Raw genomic sequence first — 19,999 nt, forward strand, 5'->3', positions numbered from 1 at the left:
GACACGGGGATCTGTGGATCTGATAAGAGATCGCAGTGCGGTCTGCAGGTGCTCCCGTACTATCTCGGTTATTCAACAGAAATGGGGAATCTGAGACACTCATGGGAAATCCTTTGCATGTCTTTTGGACCACTTTTGTTTTCCTCCCCTAATTAACAACACCAGTCCCAAGAAGCAGAAGGCAGCTGTGAATGAGAGTGAGTCACACAATCCAGAAATACAAGGATGCATGAGGAGCTCTGCAGGGCATATACTCTGAGCTGGATTTGATTTCTTTTCAAATTGCTTTTGTGTTTGTTAGTAGAAAGAGAAAAGCAGTTTTTGTAGATTTTTCTAAGCTAACATGCAGCGTGTGCACATTAATGCATATCTTCACTAGTAAAAATCACTATTTTTGCACACATATAGTAGGATTCACATCACTGTACATGCACAGCATGCAATGTCTGTCTTTTTGGTTGTTTATCTTTTAAACCTGTAAATCCTTTAACAACAGCATATTCCCCTTATGTGTGTGTTATTTTTCTTGCTATATAAGAAGTCCTTTCTTGAACAAAGTCTTAAAGAAGCCCATAAGGGAAATAAATGTATTATTATTAGGATTCACTCTGCTGAATTCCTCCTACGAGCCCTGTTGTCAGTCTGCTCAGCCAGTCAGAGTACAGTCTCTGTCACTGCTGAAAGACTATTACCAACTATGGAAGACAGACCTGCAACCGCTCTGCTCGGCTGCCCGCTGTCTGGCTTTTCCATCCACACACGCTAGAATATCTCTGCAGCCATTTAAGCTATGAGTTGCTGGACTGAATGGCATCATGCGAAACACCCTTGAAAGATGATGGCTTTCTGCAGGCATCAAACGCACAGATCCAGAGATTCAGAAATAGTCTTTTAATGTATTTTGGTTCTTTTGATCCCATCATGGCGTTCAGATGATGAAGACAGTAGATAATCCTTTATAGGGGAGAAAGCAATCGAGAGAAAAAAAGAACGTGTGGATATATATGTGCTTGGAAGTTAAAGAGGGAGAGATCTGAGAGCAGGAGTAAGGCTCTGATGAGTCTGGCATGATTACTTCAACAGTATGTCATGTCAGCTTAGGGCTGACACAGGAAGAATGAGGAGACAGCAGCTAGTGAAGAGCTGGAGCTAAGGTTACAAACCACTACACCAGTCCAGTCCTCCAAAGTACGCTGGATATTGCCAGTGGATAAATGAGTAGAAGCTCAGGGAGAAATATGAATGTGTGTCAGGTCAACTATTTAAAAAAAATACATTTTTATTAAGAAAATGCTTTTGCAAGTGTAAAAACTAGTAAATAAGTAGAGAGCTTAGCTTAAACAGTCAGCTTGAATGAATTAATGTTTATATTTTGGATACACACAGTGCATAAGAAAATTATTCAGCCTCTTGGTTGTTTTACTTTTGTATTGGTTTTATAAATCCATTTATAAAATAAATACAATAACCTTCCAGGGCCAGCTGCTAAGAGGCATCCCCACAGCATGATGCTGCTGCCACCGTGCTTCACAGTGGAGATGGTGTGTTTGTGGTGATGTGCAGTATTTGGTGTCCCCCAAACATAGCATCTTGTCTGATGAGCTGAAAACACCATTTTGGTCTCATCAGACCTTTTTTTCCACTTGACCATGGAGTCTTCCACATGCCTTTTGGCAGAAAGGCAGCAGTTGTCACCCTTTTTTCCCTGAAACCCGCCCCGCACCACCAACAACACTCCTCAATCTAAATGTGTTTTCACAGTGCATTTCTGCTATTTCTGTCAATTCACACTGTGTTTGCACAGAGAGCATGGCACAGCGGGAGCTCTAATACAGACACTGTCAGGCATGCACACTTGCACAGCACTAGCTCCACTGATCCCATTTTTGCTTCTGTACGCCTCTGTTACTTATCCCAAGACAGTGCAGGAAGTATTCCCTCGTTCTCCCAATGATCACAGTGAAGGCGAAAGATCACAGGGGCGCCAATATGAGGCTTTAAATGGCATTGTAATTTGGACTTAAGAAAAGCTGAGCACCCACAGGATCCACACCTAATAGTGAGGACATTTAATCATTTGAGAACAGAACAGGCCTAAAAACAAACCAGTTCACATTTTGCACGCATATGCTACTCCAGTTCGAAAAATGTGCACTACCCCCATTTAGGAGCGCAAAAGCCCTCTTTTCATTATTTGAGTGAAGGAGGACTATTTTTTTCTTTCCTTTCCAAACTGGCAGATTAACTTTCTTTTCTCTTGGTAATCTTTGGCTGGCCCTGATTAGTTACTACCACTGACAAAACAATGAAAATAGAGCATTGTAATTGGCTGAAAGACTAACTGAGAGCAACCCTGCTAAGCTTTACATCGCAAATAACATAACAATTTGTCATATTATCATAGATTTAGCAGTGTGGATTTGTACTATCAAAGCTCTGAATAAACACCACACTTTAAACCTAGATTAAAAATGTTCTGGAAGGGATATAAACACCAGGAGCTGTTAGATCAGCCAAAGGTAGGCGTCCAATCACAGTTTACACCATAGTTATCCATCCAGCCATTTTTAATTTTAGTCTTCATTTTAGTCTTTAAATGAAAAGCATTTTAGTTTTAGTCGCATTTTAGTCATTTCTATCCTTTTTAGTTTAAGTCTAGTTTTAGTCGACGAAAACTCAAAACATTTTAGTCAAGTTTCAATCCATAAAAAGTCTCACATTTTAGTCTTTAATTTTAGTCCAAGCACTTATTTTCTTCCTTAAATCTGGTACCAAATCATTGTAGTTTTTTCTGTGCACCCTGCAAAACCTGGGGTCCCTGCTTTCTACAGCTGAGGGACAAAAGAGATACAGATGCATTGTTTTTTGACAGATTCACCCACAGTGGAGAAATATCACGGATCTTGAATGTCTGACGAAAACTAAATTAAATCTGATTGGCCTGTAAAGATCCAATCACCCTCCGAGTTTTTTTCAAAGGCTCTCTCCTTTCCCAAATGCTGTCTATCAAAGGTTTTCCAGGTGGATGTGTGAAACAAATCTATCTGGTGTGTCAGGCTAATTTTTAGTCATAGTTTTAATCTACGAAATTGACACAGGATCCATCTTGTAGTTCTTGACATGTTGTAAACAACACAAGCTCTACCACTTGGTATCAAAAGCAACCCAGCAGGGGTCAGAGGGTAAAAGTGTCTAACTTAAAGTAATAAACATATAGTGAAAAAACTGCCAAAAGTATAAATTTGATATTTAAAAAAGTAACTATGTCAAAAAGGCTTACATTGTGAGCTAAAGTAATAATGCAGTAGCATTTGCAAATTGCTAAGACTAAAGTATAATACTTTATTGACTAAATGAACCCTGTAATGGAAGGCACATTTAGTATTCAGAGATATGTGCTGGGCTTCCAGGGTTTTAGTAGAAGCCTGAGCAGGATTGTATTCCTCCGGAGCAGATATAAGTGAATAAGTCAAAATTCGTCAATCAACTGAGTCACCCATAAAGCAGGGCGTGCCGAGCGTACCCATGTCTGGATCAATGTATGTTCATGCCCCATTGGTTGCATGCTCATTGGATAAGGTAGAGTGAGATAGACAAAGAAGGCTGCTGTGAGCGAGGCTCATAGGTACTGAGAAAGTCAGTGGTGATGCAGCGACGGGAAGAGAGACAGGATAGAAAGAGAGAGACTCCGTTTCTATGGTCCATCGCACAGGTGTTACTGTGGCAACTGGAACTGGTTTGCCAGCCAGTCATGCTGCGTCATCTTCTTTTCTGCCTTTTTTTCTTTTATCCCAATTCGTTGATCCATCTACCTCTCCCTCTCTCTTGGAGCTTACTTTGTCCAGCTTTTTTTCTCTTCTACCATTTGTCAATTGACCTTTATTTCCAGCATTTTCTTTACAGTCTCCTTTCTCTTCACACCTATTGCACCACTTTTTTCTCTATTTTCACTTCCAGTTTATTTTGACAGTGTATAATAGCCCCCTGCTACTTGGAGTCCCCTTTCTCTGTGTGTTTTTAGGTGGACGTGGGAGTGGTTCACTTCACCCCTCTGGTTCAACCTCAGATCCAGCAGCCTTTCAAACTGGTGGAGAAAGTCGTCAGGAACATTTTCCAGTTTCGCAGGAAGCACTGCCATAAAGGAATAGAGTAAGCAGTATTAATACAACTTGATGTGGCATGTAAGCATCTATGCTCTCCTCCCTCCCTCTCTCCCTCTTTTACTTTTTAATCTCATCTCATCCTCATCTATCATGCTCTCCCTACATTTTTCATTCTCTGTTTTCTGACAGCTGCATCTTCATTTCTTCTTTGATTAGAGTTTTGATTTGCTTTTGTCACACACAAGCCACTCCAACAAAGGCACAACTTTTGAGGCTTTCTGTGTCCAAACTCTGAAAATCAGAGCACCCTCAGAGCTCTGTTTAAAACCACTAGAAGCATAGCCAGACGCCCACATGCATGTGCACGCAGCCCATCACCCTCATGCTTGTTAGGAAGTGTATGTAGGCACAGATAACAAAAGAACACTGGCTGTGTGAAAGAGAGCAGCAATTATGAGTCATTGAGGTGGCATAGGAAGACGAGGCAGCGTATTTTATGTAACTGCAGTGTGTTGGTGGCAGAGGCACCAAATTGAATGGGAGGCACCAGCACTGAAGCGCCTAAAAAGCATCTGTACTGCAGAGAGTGGAATTGGCTACTGCTCACCAAACTGCAGAGACAGAATATGAAAGAACTTCTCAGGCAGGGGAAAGTCTTGAAAGTAAACTTCTGCCTCTGTGCATGTAATATTTTGAAAAAGGGCTTTTCAGGTGAGAGCCAGACGAATTATTATGAATTGGATATTTAAATTTTAGGTGCCATTTTATGTTGAGGATGTTTCTGTGTGTCAGTATCTACATTCCTTGATTATGGAGCATGGCAGAACAAATTAATAATTCATGAGCAGCTCGAGCCCTTTGTGTAATTTCAATTAACTTCACAGATTTGAAACAATTGCTGAGGGATAATTTCTTTCTGTTTGAACTTTACAATACCATTAATCTTGCATGATCATGAAGATATCAAAGCGACACAAGTGTTGGAACCTGTACTACCATTTCTTTACTTCCTCTCTTTATTTCCTGTTATAGAAAATTGTTCCCTGAGGCATGTCGTGCTGAGCTGACACAGGAGATGATGCAGAGGGCAGATGTGGACCCCACTCTACGTCCGACAGATCTCACCATACCTCATGTCAGGGCTTTAGCAGACGCCTACGCTCATCTCTGCACCCGTGAACCTGGTCTAATCAGCTATGATTTCAGGGAGGAGCTCAGAATGAAGAACCTTGCCAGGCAAAGAAGCACATCAATCGACACATTTGGAGACACAGCAACTTGCACTCCTGCAGATCCTCAAAAACCCTGCTGAAAAAAGATGGCAACCAACAGAAGCCGACTAATAGCTTCTGATGGCACAGGGTAACAACAGTCTGCTCTTAGCTGTGCCATTTCCACCTGGCACAAGCATGAATTTTTAAAAGGTTGTTCCCTGCTCTCAGAGAGCAATGGGTAACTTTTACATGTGAAATCCTTGGACTGAATAAGGCTTGTTAAAGTCCAGAGTGTGGTGGATCTGCGCCAAGGCCTTGTTCCAGGATCGGACAACTCAAAGCAGAGTCATATATTTGGAGGAGAATAAAGAATGCATGCTCATTACCCACAGTAGCTCTTTAAATGAGTATCTTTTTTTATGTCCCAATTCTTCCTTCAGATCCAACTTGCATAACACCTTGTCCTGTGGGACCTGAAAGAAATGTCAGAATGTTTTCAGGGTGATTTAGAGAATGGGAACAACATGGCAGAGCTATATCCAGGGCATTTTTCCTCCACAATGCTTTGTCACTTGGGAGAGAGAGCCTAAAGGGAGGAGAAAAAATGTTTGGAATTTGTGAGCTTCAAAAAGATTTTTCTCAATAGATTATTCAAAGGATGTTAAAAATATTTATTTCTAAACCTGTGTTAAAAAATAATTTGTTTCCACTTCATGCATGTCAGTCAAACCAAATTAGCAATTGTAAAAATCTTGAATTTGAAAAACATATTCATATTTATTGTGTAGAATAGAGCTCTTATAGATTGTTATGTAAACTAAACCCTGATGCTTGAGTTTATGTTCCATGCCAATAAAAACAATGCAAGTTTGAAATATTCCTCCTTGAATGCTGAAACAGATTATCACCAATAGGACATGGACAGGCTGTTGCACTGCCAGTGTGGCAGATGGTATGCTAAGGTTCGCTTGCCAAAGAGAGAATTCACTCAGTTTCAGTGATCAGTGGGTGTTAATCTTCAACCACAATCAGGGTTTCATCAGATCTACATGGCAGAGAGGTTTGCAAGGCTGCCAGAAATGTGAACGGTACACCTTGTGTCGTCCAAAATGCCCAGATTGCACACAGAAATAAGGTGGTGTGTTATATTGAGCTTTTATTTTGGAAGACAGTTGTACGTGTTGCAGGAAAATGACGTCATGCGCAAGACAGAGGCAATTAGCGTATATGAGCCACACCTGCGCAGCAGGAGAGGAACCATCCGCGATGTTGATGTTTATTAATGTTGTAGTAACTTTATTGGTTCATATTTTAACCTTTAAAACGGTTCTAGATGTTGGCTTCAAATGTCAATTAAAGGAAAAGACATTAAAGCTGTTTCGGTTCAATCTTGATAAACGAGTCCAGCCCAAAGCATAAAGGTAAGTAAGTTATATAGGATGCCTTATTATAGTAATGTGTCACTAATGTCTGCCTAACTACAGTTTCTATCAGTCAATGGCGCAATTTTGAAACGGAATTATAATGTCAACGACTGAGTTAGACATTTTCAGCATGGCTAACAATCTTCTCTGAGTATATTTCAATACTATAAAAATGTATGGTACTATTTTAAGTGCTACATGTTTATGGGTTGTTTTAATACATACAGAAGATGGCTTTCTTCACACATTTGATGATTCATCGTGTCTGGGTGACTCTTGGTCCTCCACACCTGTTAATCATCTAAAGCAATAATATTCAGTGGCTCGACAAAAACCCTTGCGCATAGCAAAAATACTAATCACGGTGTTAAAAGCTTTCCTCTTCCTACCCAGCAGCAAAGTGCCGGTTATTAAGGAGATTGTAAGACATGGCTCCCCTTTGTAGGCTTCCTTAAAAACCCATGTCACAGCAAAACATACATATAGCTAGATATTTTAATTCAGTTTTCTTTAATACGTTACTTTTTGTGCTTAAAGTCACACAGGCCTTCATACAGTGCCAAAAAGAAGGCTATTCAGCCTTGGAAGTTTTACCCTGTTATGATTATATAAATTAAGCATGTTCAATATTTTTCACAAAATAAAATACAGCAAAACATCTTTAATGTCAAAGTAAAAACAGATGTCTACAAAGTTATGCTATTTAAATAAAAATATGTAGTGTAAAATAAATGAGTGCATTAATATTCACCATTCAAGGCAGTATCTAGTAGATGCAGCTTTGGCTGTAATCACAACACTTGGTCTGTGTGGATAGGTCTCAATCAAGCACATCTGGACACTGCAATATTACTCCATTCTTCTTCAGGTTGCAGAGGGATTGGGCGTGAACAGCTCTTTTTAAAATCTAGCCACAGCTTCTCTATAGGTTGCGGTCTGGGCTTTGACTTGGCCACTCCAAAGCATTCACCTGGACATCTTCAAATCATTTCTGTGTAGCTTTCACTGTATGTTTTGGCCTTACTTTACTTGCAGACTGAACAAGATTGTTCACATTTTGCTGCATTATATCCTGCACCTTTACAAGCTTTCCAGGGCTGGCTGCTGAAGAGCATCCCTGCAGCATGATGCTGCCACCACTGTGATTCACAATGGGGATGGTGTTTTTGTGGTGATGTGCAGTTTTTGGTGTCCACCGAACAAAGCATCTTGTCTTATTGCCAAAAAGCACCATTTTGGTCTTATCAGACCAAAGAACTTTCTTTCATTTGAGTCTTTGGTCTCTTTAGTTGACATTACTTTGTATTTCACTTTGACATCAAAGATTTTTTTCTTTCATTTTATTTGAAAAAAGTCAAAAAAAAGTTGACTGATTAATGAAATAAACAGGTTTAAACATCTACAGGGGTGAATATTTTTTATAGACACTGTAAGCTCTAAGCACCATTGTTGGTAGTGGTGATGGTAGGCTAAATGCCGGCTTGTTTCCTCACAGCCAGACTTCAAATATCCTTTGAATTGATTTGTTTCTATAGTACTCATGCACCGAATGAATTGTTCTTGTGGAGATGCTTAACATCCTCAGCAACATAAGCGTGATTAATTTCACACGTGTGCATTGAATAGAAGAATGCAAAGCTTTCTCAGTCTTTCTTCCTGTTACTGCGCCCTACTTCTGTCAGATAATTATGTATTCTATTGAGGATATACCCTTTTTTCTCCAATGCTAGGATATTGAATGTTGTGATATTTATGACAGCTAATCGGGGACTGTTGGAAAGTCTACCTAAGGGACGGAGCCTGAGATAAGACATTTGTGTTCCAGCACTGCTTTACCTGTCAATAGTAAATAAACACTCTGTGAACCTGAGCTGAGAGCTGAACTGAAATTTGAAAGCACTTCTCCCAAGGTGTCATTCACAGATAAAACTTTTATTTATAAAACAATTCAATAAGAAAGGGGCATTCACATTCATTGGTATTCTAGCATTAAAGGCATGGTAAAGTTGAGCCGAGAATGTAAAGAATGTAGTTTTTTGCCTTTCAAAAGTACCTTAACACAAACTTTGCTGTGGCAAACTGACTGTTGTACAAAAATACCAGCTGCATTAACTGCAAATACCTGCATTGTTTCTAACCTGTACAGTGTCAAGTATGTAAGAGTACATAAATGTTTCAATGGTAGAAAAGTATATGTACAAAAGACAGACTTAAAAGAAAATAATTATTTGGGTTCAGATATTATTGCTGGTTAAATCAGCCATATTTCAGCACTTTCCAATTACAACCTTCAATAAAAGACAACCAAAATCAAGGCAGGGTACATTTAAAAATGTGGATGAAACATCAAGTCATATTGCATTTTATATTCTATTAGACCTGATCTTTAAAAAATGCTTCAAGCTTTCACCCAAAAAATTTCTTTGCTAAGATATACATAATTAAACTATTAATAAATAAAAACAGCATTAATTACATTAAAATCTGTACAGATAAAAAATATTTCAAATATATAGGCAAACAATGTACTTTAGTGCACAAAATACAGCAAAAAGGCTTCTTTGCAAAAGTCAGCATCCTTCCTGTTTGTTTAGGCATATGTCCTCTGACCATAGAAATCTGAGCCTAGCCCTGTATCATCATGGCTCAGTGTTATCAGTCCGTGACAGCCTTTACTCAACGCAGCCTTCTATGATTTCATTTCTAACAGAACACATTCTCATATAAAGCAGTTACCTAAAGCGCTTGGGTCCGTAAAACCAAATCAGGGAAAAACTTTACCAACTCATGATCCCGAACTTAAGATTCCTTAGAAATCTGAGGCTTGTTTATGATACAGCATGTGTGATGTTGCAAAATACAAACTTGACCAAAAAAAAAAAAAGGATTTCTTTCAGTATTCAAGGCTTTCATTGCACTGTAACCTCCCTCCTCTTTTGGGACTGACAGACCAAGGACATTTTCTCCATTTCTTCAAAGAAAAGGTCAAAAATGTTAGAAAAACTGCCAATCAGCATGCACTGCAGGGTAAACTAGGATGGAATACGTCACTCAAAGGGGATTGTTGACAGGAGCCTAGAGAGCTGGAGAGACTGCGGTAACGCATCAGTGCTTGGCAGATTCATGCAGCCATTATCACTGGGACAGAAGTCACCTCACTTTGCCTTTCTAGGGGGAAATCTGTCAGCCAATAGGCTCCCATTAGAACAAATCATTAATACCTGTCTTTTAGCAGGCAGGTACGTGGCCTACCAAACGAGTTATTGAGGCACAACTTTACAGCTACCCTCATACACCCCATTAATAAGCCACATGGTTCTCTTCTTCTTTAATGTAAGGGCTTTAGTCAGTTTTTCCAACACTACTTGATACTATAATGGTTCTGCTCTGTTCTACGAAGAGGTGGTATGTCCAGAGTCAGTGGCACAGCTCTCATCTTGGTCATAGAAACAGTCTTCATTCACTACAGAAGCCAGACTCTGGACGCTGAACTCTCTCTCCAGCAACGTGTTGAGGTCCACTACCCCTGAGGGCAGTGCTGTATCTGTTTGACTATCCAGAGACCTGCTGTGTGCCTTCATGTTCAACAGTGCACCCTGACTCCTCCTGAAACTATTGGGTTTCCTCTTAACAGCACTGAAATGTCCTCGCATCAGTTTGTGTTGAGTCTCTGGCGTGTCCCCCACTCTCTCAGGCTCAACACATGGAGCAGGTGGACAAACTGGCACAGCGTCCTCTGACAGTTTCAGCTCGAGGAACTGAGCCTCAATGGTGCTAGCTGGGGAACTACTGTCTCCACTGTCCCTCCTTGCCCCCCCTTCACTAAAACCGTCATCATCCTCATCACTTAAGATATCCGACTCTTTCACAGCAGAGGTGGAGCGAGGCTGCGAGTTTGATCCAGGTGTTTGAGATGACGTCTGCTGGACTGAGGCATCGTGGGAGTCGGAGGAGGTGCAAGGTAGAGGAGCGCCTGACAAACTGTGTGTTCCACTGCTCAGGCTTCCCTCATCTGAGTCTGGCCCCAGCTTGGGAATCCCAGCCTGTGCGGAGAGATCTCCAAGTGGCTGCTTGCACAACCAGGAAGCCCTGGAGGAACCTGGGAACAAATGCAAGGATGGGAGTCAGAAACGCAACTCTTATCTAGACACAACACTTGCAACGCAGGGCCCTCTGGCATTCTATGACCTAAAAAGTAAGATATAATCATCTTCCATTTCATGAGTGCTTAGCATTACGCAGTTTATGATGGTTAAAGCTCAAACAAACTAAAAGGCTGCATACTCCTCTGCCCTATGTGGAAATGTTTTTATAGGAAAGTTTCACAGTAAGCAGTGCTTGATACAAATGCCAACAATGGTTTCAGATCTTTTATCGTAATACCTTTCTTTAAAATGCTCACCTAGCCTGGCGGAGGAGGGCAGGGTGCTGCGTAGGGGTGCCAGACGCTCCCTACAGCCCCTCTCCAACGTGCCCTCGCTCTTCATGTTCCTCCTCACGTTTTCTCTGAGGATGGAGCGGATCACCTTGATGATGTTGACCTTGCTCTCTGGCACACTGAGGAGGACACAGTAAAGGTACCGTGGAAACGTGAGCATAGGGTGTGATAAACTTGATTTCAAAGGCTAAATATAGAATAAGGAGGTTGGAGAGAGCGTTCCATTGTGTCCCCAGTGGAAAGGGTAATTAAATTCATTAGGAGTGATCCCAATTTCACGCTGTTATGAGAATGACCAATTTGGTTACAGGCTTTAGTCTCAGCTCTGTTCCCTTGTAGGCAGCTCAAACACATCAAATGCTAAAACAATAACAGCTACGAAATCCAAGGGTCTTTTGTGAAAACAAATAATGGTTAATACAGTTAGATTATTTTGCTTTTGTAGTGATCAGAATTGCAATTTGGAAAAGACAACAAGAGGAGAAGACATATCTGTCCCTTTATTCCAAATATGCCACAACAGCCTGCATTTCCCTTTTATTTTTAGTCTTTATACTGAGCTAAACTAATAGCTTCATATTTCACTGACAGATTAGTGGGGAATCGTTGTCACAGGCAGGATCAATAAACAGTTTATAATGAATAATGGTTTACTTGATTGGGGTTGGAAAGTAGTGAATGACAGCATCTAATGCAGGTTCTAAAAAGCAACACTACAGGGGCATCTCAATTTAGAATATCATGGCAAAGTTTATTTTTTTCAATAGTTATAGATTCATCTTACAGAGTTAAACATTTTAGGTGTTTACTTCTTTAAATTTTAACAATTATGGCTTACAGTTAATTTAAACCAAAAACTCATTAACCCAGAAAATTGGAATATTACATTAGATCAATTTAAAAAATGACTTTAATACAGAAATGTTGGCATTCTGAGAAGTATGTTTATTTATATGCACCCAATACTTTTGGGGCTCCTCATGCATGAATTACTGCATTTATGCGGTAAGGCATGGAGGCGATCAGCCTGTGGCACTGCGGAGGTGTTATCAAGCCCAGCATTTTTGGCGTTGGTATTTCTCATCTTCTTACAGAGACCCCAGAGATTCTCTATGGGGTCAAGGTCCAGCAAGTTTGCTGGCCATTCAAGCACAGCAATGTCATGATCATACAACCAGCTTTTTGTACTTTTGGTAGTGTGGACAGGTGCCAAGTCCTTCTGGAAAATGAAATCAGTATCTCCATAAAACTTTTCAGCAGAAGGAAGCATGAAGTGCTCTAAAAGTTCCTGGCAAAGGCTGTGTTGACTTTGGACTTTGGACCAACACCAGCAGACAGCATGGCACCCCAAACCATGAGTGACAGAGGAAATTTTACACTGGACTTCAGGCATCTTGGATTCTGTGCCTCTCAGATCTTCCTCTGGACTCTGGGACCTTGATTTTCAAATGAAATGCAAAATTTACTTTCATCTGAAAAGAGAACGTAGAACCACTGAGCAACGGTCAAGTCGATATAGGCCTATCTGTGCATGGGGGCTCTTGATCCACTGACTCCAGCCTTAGTCCACTCCTTGTGAAGTTCCCCCAAATTCTTGAATGGGTTTTGCTTGACAATCCTCACTTTTGCTTGTGCTTTTTTTTCCAACCACACTTTTTCCTTCCACTCAATTTTTCATTAACATGCCTGGACACAGCACTCTGTAAACAGCCAGCTTCTTTTTCAATTACCTTTTGTGGCTTACCCTCCTTGTGAAGGGCATTAATGATCCTCTTCTGGATATCTGTGAAGCCAGCAGTCTTCCCCATGATTGTGTAGGCTACTGACCCAGACTAAGGACCATTTAAAGATCTTAAAATGTGGCACCATTAGTTTACAATGTTGAACTAAATATCCCAATTTAAATAATTCTAATTTGGGTGTTTTGTTAGCAGTAAGCCATCATCTTTACAATTATAATAGATAAAGCTTTAAATATTTCACTCAGTGTAATGAATCTATATAATAAGTTTCACTTTTTGAATTGAACTACTGAAACACATGAACTTCTACACAATATTCTAATTTATTGAGATGCACCTGTATTTTCTGGGACCACTGCAGCAGATAAAGACCTGTATGTAACAGACTATTAATAAGCCATAGCTGCATGTAAAACTACACTGCACAATGAATCATCATCATTATAACCATTCTCACTGTTGTGGTCCATCTTTGTTTTACATAATCAGACCAGAGTGTTGGCTGTTATAAACTTGTCTGACATCGTGACTGCTTGTAAAACTATCTCTGTGGGACTCACGCTGCCATGTTTTCAAATCTCCTATTTTCTCTGGTGTGTGCAGAGTTATCATTACCAAAATCATAGTGATGCACACTATGATTTTTTTCCAGTTGATACAGAAAAACAGTAATTTGACTTTTAAAAGATTAGATCCTGTAGTCTTTGCACACCCAAGGGTCAGAACAGCTATGCTGTAATGAGCAGAAATGTAAGATTTATTACTCCCTGAACCTTTATGACAAATTTATAGCAAATTTTAATCATGTTGTCTTCCTCTGAAACTGTGCGGAAATGCTTTGTCATATTTCATGCCTCTTCTTGTCACAGTTAGGTTAATAATTTAGTCTGAGCACGCCCCACAATACAAATCATAAGAGGGCTCCATTTCATATGTACTGAAGAATTATTTTCAGCACTATTGTGCATAAAAAACCTGATATAGAGGGGCATATCTGTTGTGTGAAGTTTCAGATGAGCAGCTCTGACTATATTAAGATAATATCAGACCATATATAATTCTTAAAAAATGTAGCTATAGGTCCAATTTGGGAAGTGTTAATTAAGCTGAATTTTACTTTAAGAAGAGCAAATACTGTGGTATGTGACTGAAACCTGTTAATGCAGAATCCAGAATAAACCTGCACTGATTCCACCTATGAGTTTAAGATCTGACCTGCTACACAGCTGGAAGATGGTCTCAGGTCTTCCTTCAACTTCAGACTTGGAGTGAATCAGCTCCCAGATGCAGCTGCTTTCTGTGCCTGTGCCTGTGCGAGCCAGAAAATAAAGGAGAGGCTTTTAATCACACAGGCCAAATATGGTTTATGGTTTCAGAAGGCAATAAGGAAGGTGGCAGCAGAGCAGAAATGCCAGAAGAGGTGTGGGTGTTAGTGTGGGCAAGGAGAATGAGCTTAGGGGTGTGGGGGTGTGGGGTGGGGTGGTGGTGGGGGGGGGGGGTCTAAAGGGGGAGAAAGAAGAACAAAAAGATTTAGTGGATGTACTTTGTGAGTGATTTAGTGGGGATAATGTGCTAGTGCATTGGCCTCTTACCTGCAGTATTTCCCAGTCTAACCTGCAGCGCAGAGAGTGGGATGAGCCAACGGAACTTGAAGGGGTCTGAATCTCCGTGAGAAAGTGCTGATCGAGGGTTGGTCTGGTCACATGGAAGAAGAGGTAAGAAATTTCATGTTTCACCCCAAAGACACAGTGTGGGCATGTGAGGGTAATGAGTTCAACAGACAAAATACGTACCATTTTCTTCTTCAGCTTGTTGTTTTCCCTGTAGACCAGTATCACCGCTTTCTTGAACACTGATGAGAGAGCACATCAGCATCTTAGTTTTGACTGCAAATGCCTCTTGGGGAAAGCCAACTCAAGGAGTGCGACTTGCAGAAGCATTTTAGATGCCAGCATGAAGCCTTAAAGCACATATCAGCGCTACAGCAACGGATATTGAAATTCACTGAGCCCAGTTTGAGTGCTGCTGCAGACACAATTCCATGCGGCTGTATAGTAAACCATACACCCGCTCTACATACTGATTAATTTTTTTCCTTCAAATATCCAAGGAAGGCATTTAAAGGGATTCAAAATTGAATTTTTTTCTCATAGTAGGTTGTCCTTAAAGCACCTGACTGAACAGCATGTAGAGATTAGTAGAGACTGGCCAGAATGTTAATGGCCAGAGTCTTTTGGCCACTGACAGGATAGGGGTGTTAGTGGGAAAATGTCAGAGGCTCATTTTCACAAAATGCAAAATCAATGGTGGCAGGAGCAGCGACTCACCAAACACGGTCATTTCAGGGTCTTTTCTCATGCGACCCAATGATGGATGCGGGTTGAGCCAGATGGTTGAAGAATGCATGAGAAACTCTCCCATAGAGATCTCCGTGACCTGGAGGACACACAAGGGCCGATTTACAAGACAGCTGGGCCTCAAGGAGAACAAACACAGCAGACTTTTGGCATTTCATTGCTGTATGAGATACATTTAAACTGCACATCTCTGAATGGAGTTCCACAAACTCTACAAACTGCTGGTTGTGCATGAGATGAAAACTGATTATAAAGCCAGCATTTATGTTTTTTCATCTCAGGTTGGTATAAATATACTGAAAACATAAAGTGCCCTAGACAACATCATTTAGCATTCACTTTGAATATTTATACTGCAGTGGCTACCAACTAAACATTCCATCAATTTGTAAATGTATTCATTCCCTAGAGGCGATGCACAGGATGCTGTGTAAACAACACACGCCAAACAGAGCCCTTTGATTTACTGATAGCTAAGTGATTTACTTTAAACTGATAGTGACGTGCGTTTAGTATTTATATGTTGTAGCAGGTGCCCTATAAAACTCAAAGAACAACTGCCACCAAAGCTACTTTGAGTATATGTTCTTAACTTGATGATTAGAAATCTGATCCTGAAGTGAGAATCTACCTCTTTATCATGTCCAGTCTGCTCAGCAACTAGCTGATCAAACACAGAGCCGTAATCCTCGTAAATCTTCTGCATCTCATTTATGTGGCTTGCTACCTTCTCCATAGCTTTCAGAGCCTCTGCAGGGACGAGAACAGAATGAAGTGTTAACAGAGATCAATTCTTGACTGAATGCAAGGGTGCTTTGCAATAAAGTAGCAGATTTTATTTGCTGAAGATGAGTGTATTGTGCATGAGAAAAACTGTACTGCCAAGAAGAGCTGTTGTCATGTTGTCACTTGGCTGTTGATAGCAAGACAACATGACAGAATCGACAAGTGTGAACATAGTTTTTATTTTTAGCATACTCTCCCCTTTGTGTGTGGCTGTGCATGTGGGTCTAGAGATGTACTTCTCTCCCTACCTGTGAGGTGATAGTGCTCCTCACTGTCAGCATCAGTGAGGGAGACCAGCTCCCTGAGCAGCAGGGGGTACTTGAGCACCCTCTGCACCGGTTTAATCAGGTAGGACTCCAAGGTGGATGAGTGTTGCTTGGTGGGATTCCTCGCATCCAAGAATTCCTTGAAGGCTTGATCTGTCTTAGCTGTCAAAACACACATGTTGAAATGACATGAATCTTTCAGGAGTTTACTGCCCTTGGTTTTATGTTTACCACAGAGGTCTCATGCATACATGTGAGAGAAATGTATAAGCTGAATTCTTATCTGATTTATTCCTATGCAGGCATGTGCAGAATCATGGTGCAATAAGGTATCTCCAGCAGGGGGTAGTGTAGACTTCTCCTCAAACCACCATGACCAGTGCAGCATTAAAGTGTAAACATGCATCTACTGTTAAGACCTAATCTCTATAGAGTATAGGAACAAACGGAACAATGTTTTCACTCAGCAATGGCGTAATAAAATGCAGCAGTATTACGAGCACCTGAAATGTAAAGCTGCCTGTACAACATTGGGAGAATAGTCGAGCTGGGACTCTTAAGTTGCACTGAAGCCAAAAGCAAAGTGTAAAACTGCAGGTATTATTCAGAGCAAGCCTTCTGTAAAGGTGATGACATTTTCCCTCAGCAGTGTGCTTCCATGGCGCTTACTGAGGGGGGCCATTAAAGTATTAATTATAACACTCCCAGCCTTAGACAGGCAGCAGCATCGACACCTCCCAGAGTAATTGGCAGGCAATTAACGAGTCGACAAATAAACAGGGAAACTAAGGCAACCCAGGGCCCCTGGCATGATGGGAAAGGGAGGAGGTAATGAAGATGGCAGACACTGGCATATAATTACTTAAAGGGTTCTGAAACACCCACAGATCTTTTACTGTGTGTCCTTGGATGAGCTGGTTGTGACCAGGCTGCAATGCATGATCTGTATCATGCTGAGCCAACTATATTCTCAGCATGTGCCCTGTCCAACTATTTCCTTGTTATTCTCAACTATCCTTATCTGCACAGTGCAGTTATTGGGCAAGTTGTTCAACTATTAGTTTGTACGTACCCACTATAATATTTTACACCCCACCATTTAAAGCTTTGCTTTAAGAGAAGGGTTTGTGTGAACTCTGCGAGTAGAGTACTTTGAATATGATATCTTTTCCCTTCACCCACGCATTTGGAGCCATTTAGCACGGAGCTGGCACTGCCCACAGACTGGAGGACTTAAGCATAATAACAGTGCCAAGATCTGTCTGGGAGGACAGTACAGAAAAAAATACACTCGGGATATATTCATTTTGTGCACTCTCATGATTAAAAAGTACACACTGTTTTGAGCCTAGCAGAGTTGAATCTTTAACAGGTTAGCTGAGTTTACCATCCTGTTTCCATGAGATGAGAAGGTTGTCAAGAATGTTAATGCAATATCTTTTAACATGAATCTTTCATGATATTCAACAACACAGAAAACTCTTTCAAGCATAAGTGTTGCTTTCATAACCACAATTTATTTTCCTCCCGGTAATTCTGACCCATCAGAGACTTGCCAGAGTTTTTCTCCCTCTAATCCTATTAAAAATCCATCCTGCTGCTTACTTCGAGGAATATCCTGCGCAATTTTAGTAATGGGGTAGATTTAAACTGCACAGGGGGGCAATTTACCCACCCCAATCCCCTCATGTCTACAAAGAACCCAATCTCCTTACACTTCTCTCTGTACTGGGCAGCTTCCCAAATAGTGGCAGAAAGGCAGGCGCTTAGCAGGCATAAATCAACTTTAAAATGTCTACTCTGTCACATGCTGAGGGAGATGCAAGGAATTATAAGGGCTCTCAGGTTGTCATGGTCACATATCTGCTGCTAGTGGACAAGGTTATCCAAAGTCTGAGTAATTATGAGAGCATGTATTTGTATATGTAATGCAATTGTTAAAAAATACAGAGTTATGGGAGAAAGCAGTGTGGAGAGCTCTGCTTCTACCCATTCGATTGATGCTTGTGGGTGATGGTGGTGATTGAAAAGGGTTTCTAAAATTCAGGCATTACTCATCACATTTTCAGGCAGTCTCTCACACTGGGACATTTACTTTTGTACAAAACTGATTTTCTTCCAAAGAGAAAAGGCCTAAAATTTAAGCGTGAGTAGCTATGAGGTGTCTCTGATGCAACACAGGTGCAAGAAAGGTAGGGACGATCTGGTCTAGTATGCGTTTTCACATGCATGCATTCTCACATCCCATTTTTAGTCATGTCTTTCTACCTGACTTGATTGTGTGTGTGTGTTGTACCTCTCTCCAGGACCTTCTGGACCTTGATGTGGTTTGCACAGAAGCCGCTGTAGAGCTTGAAGTGGTCAGCGTAGTAGAGAAACGACCCCCCGAGGGAAAACAGCAGCTTCTGTAAACAGAGAGGGTGTGAGGGGGAAAACAAAGAAAGGGACCAAGTGTCACACACAGATGGAGAGAAAGTGATGCTACACAAAGCTCAGTAAGTACAGAGAGAGAGGATGAAAGCATGTGAACATGGGAAGTCGTGACCAGACCACTCTAACCCCCCTCCCTCTTGGGAGACTATTCATACGCCCCTTCTGTCCTCTCCCTCTCACCTAACCTCTCGAGTACACTAGCTTTCAGCAGCTCACAATCCAACCAGTGAAGCGCCGCCTCGATCAATAGACCCCACACCTTGTCATGTCACGCCCATAAATCAACCAGACTCCTGTTGCGCCACCTCAAATATTTATAAACCTCACAACCTCACAGATCATGCCTTTTCTTTGGCATAGCTGCTAAAAACCCTTGGCTTGAGAATAATGTTGTTCTGTGCACTCTCACAGAATCCGAGACGAATCTTAGGACATTTAATCAATAGTGTGATACGTTGTTGTGTACGTGTCTCACCTTGAACTGTGAGGGGGTCTCCAGGGTGCTGAAATCAGGTGAGGAGGCAATCCGCTCCTCAAGGGTCTGTAGGAAGACCCTCTGGAAGTCCAACATCTCTGGCAGACTGCCAAACAAGCTTTCCATCTGAGGAGGAGAAGGAGAGTAGTTGGTTAATGCATCAAAAGGAAGCAGAAAGGGTAGACAGTATGAACTTATAGAAAAGCAATGGGAAAGGATGTATGAGTGGAAAATGGAGGCAATAGGTGCAAGAGGAGGAAGTGAAAGAATATGAAGCGACAAGAAAGAAAAAAAGCCAAGGTAGTAATTCATAACAGTCAGTCAGATAGGCACCCTGGAGTGTTATAAAACCTCCACTCTGATGGCTCCATCTCTGACAAAGGCACTTAGGGAAAAGCTACTGCAATGCTAGAAATGCTGTTACAGCACACGAGCTTCTACTGTCTGACACGCGCTCTACAACACATAAACTCAGTAATAGTTTTCTTCATTAAAAGCAGTTTGAAGGCTCAAATGCCCTTGTCCATTTTGTGTCTGAACACGTCCCCACTGTCCCTTAATGGCCTTTTAATTTGCCCCAGTGCTCAGCAGCCTATCGACTGGGAGACATCCTGCGTTTGAGGTCATGCCTGGCTCAGAGCTGCACACATGGCTGGAAACTGCATGGCTAAGGTGATCAGTATGCTACAGCTACCACATTAAATCGTTGCAGAAACACTCAATTACAGCTAAATTAAGTGATTTTCAAACAGAAAAAACCC

The 19,999-nt window shown here is 41.2% G+C and overlaps 2 protein-coding genes across 9 annotated transcripts in view; one reads left to right on the plus strand and one right to left on the minus strand.

Moving 5' to 3' along the window:
- The window catches only part of tfb1m (transcription factor B1, mitochondrial), a 38,487-nt gene extending 32,295 nt beyond the window's left edge, over positions 1 to 6,192 (plus strand). For all 3 annotated transcript variants that reach the window (XM_041811930.1, XM_041811929.1, XM_041811928.1), the window contains 2 exons: positions 4,022 to 4,149; positions 5,136 to 6,192. In XM_041811930.1, coding sequence (XP_041667864.1) covers positions 4,022 to 4,149; positions 5,136 to 5,415 — 408 coding nt within the window. In that variant the 3' untranslated portion in view covers positions 5,416 to 6,192. The remainder of the gene's footprint in view (positions 1 to 4,021; positions 4,150 to 5,135) is intronic.
- A 2,462-nt stretch (positions 6,193 to 8,654) lies between these two features.
- tiam2a (TIAM Rac1 associated GEF 2a) overlaps positions 8,655 to 19,999 on the minus strand; it is a 123,786-nt gene continuing 112,441 nt past the window's right edge. For all 6 annotated transcript variants that reach the window (XM_041811922.1, XM_041811917.1, XM_041811918.1 and 3 more), the window contains 10 exons: positions 19,239 to 19,364; positions 18,627 to 18,735; positions 16,313 to 16,492; positions 15,910 to 16,028; positions 15,249 to 15,357; positions 14,715 to 14,773; positions 14,514 to 14,616; positions 14,137 to 14,230; positions 11,144 to 11,298; positions 8,655 to 10,840 (listed from right to left, as the gene is read on the minus strand). In XM_041811922.1, the coding sequence (XP_041667856.1) occupies positions 10,134 to 10,840; positions 11,144 to 11,298; positions 14,137 to 14,230; positions 14,514 to 14,616; positions 14,715 to 14,773; positions 15,249 to 15,357; positions 15,910 to 16,028; positions 16,313 to 16,492; positions 18,627 to 18,735; positions 19,239 to 19,364 (1,761 nt within the window). In that variant the 3' untranslated portion in view covers positions 8,655 to 10,133. The remainder of the gene's footprint in view (positions 10,841 to 11,143; positions 11,299 to 14,136; positions 14,231 to 14,513; positions 14,617 to 14,714; positions 14,774 to 15,248; positions 15,358 to 15,909; positions 16,029 to 16,312; positions 16,493 to 18,626; positions 18,736 to 19,238; positions 19,365 to 19,999) is intronic.

Source organism: Cheilinus undulatus, linkage group 18, assembly GCF_018320785.1.
Source record: "Cheilinus undulatus linkage group 18, ASM1832078v1, whole genome shotgun sequence".
NCBI lineage: Eukaryota > Metazoa > Chordata > Actinopteri > Labriformes > Labridae > Cheilinus > Cheilinus undulatus.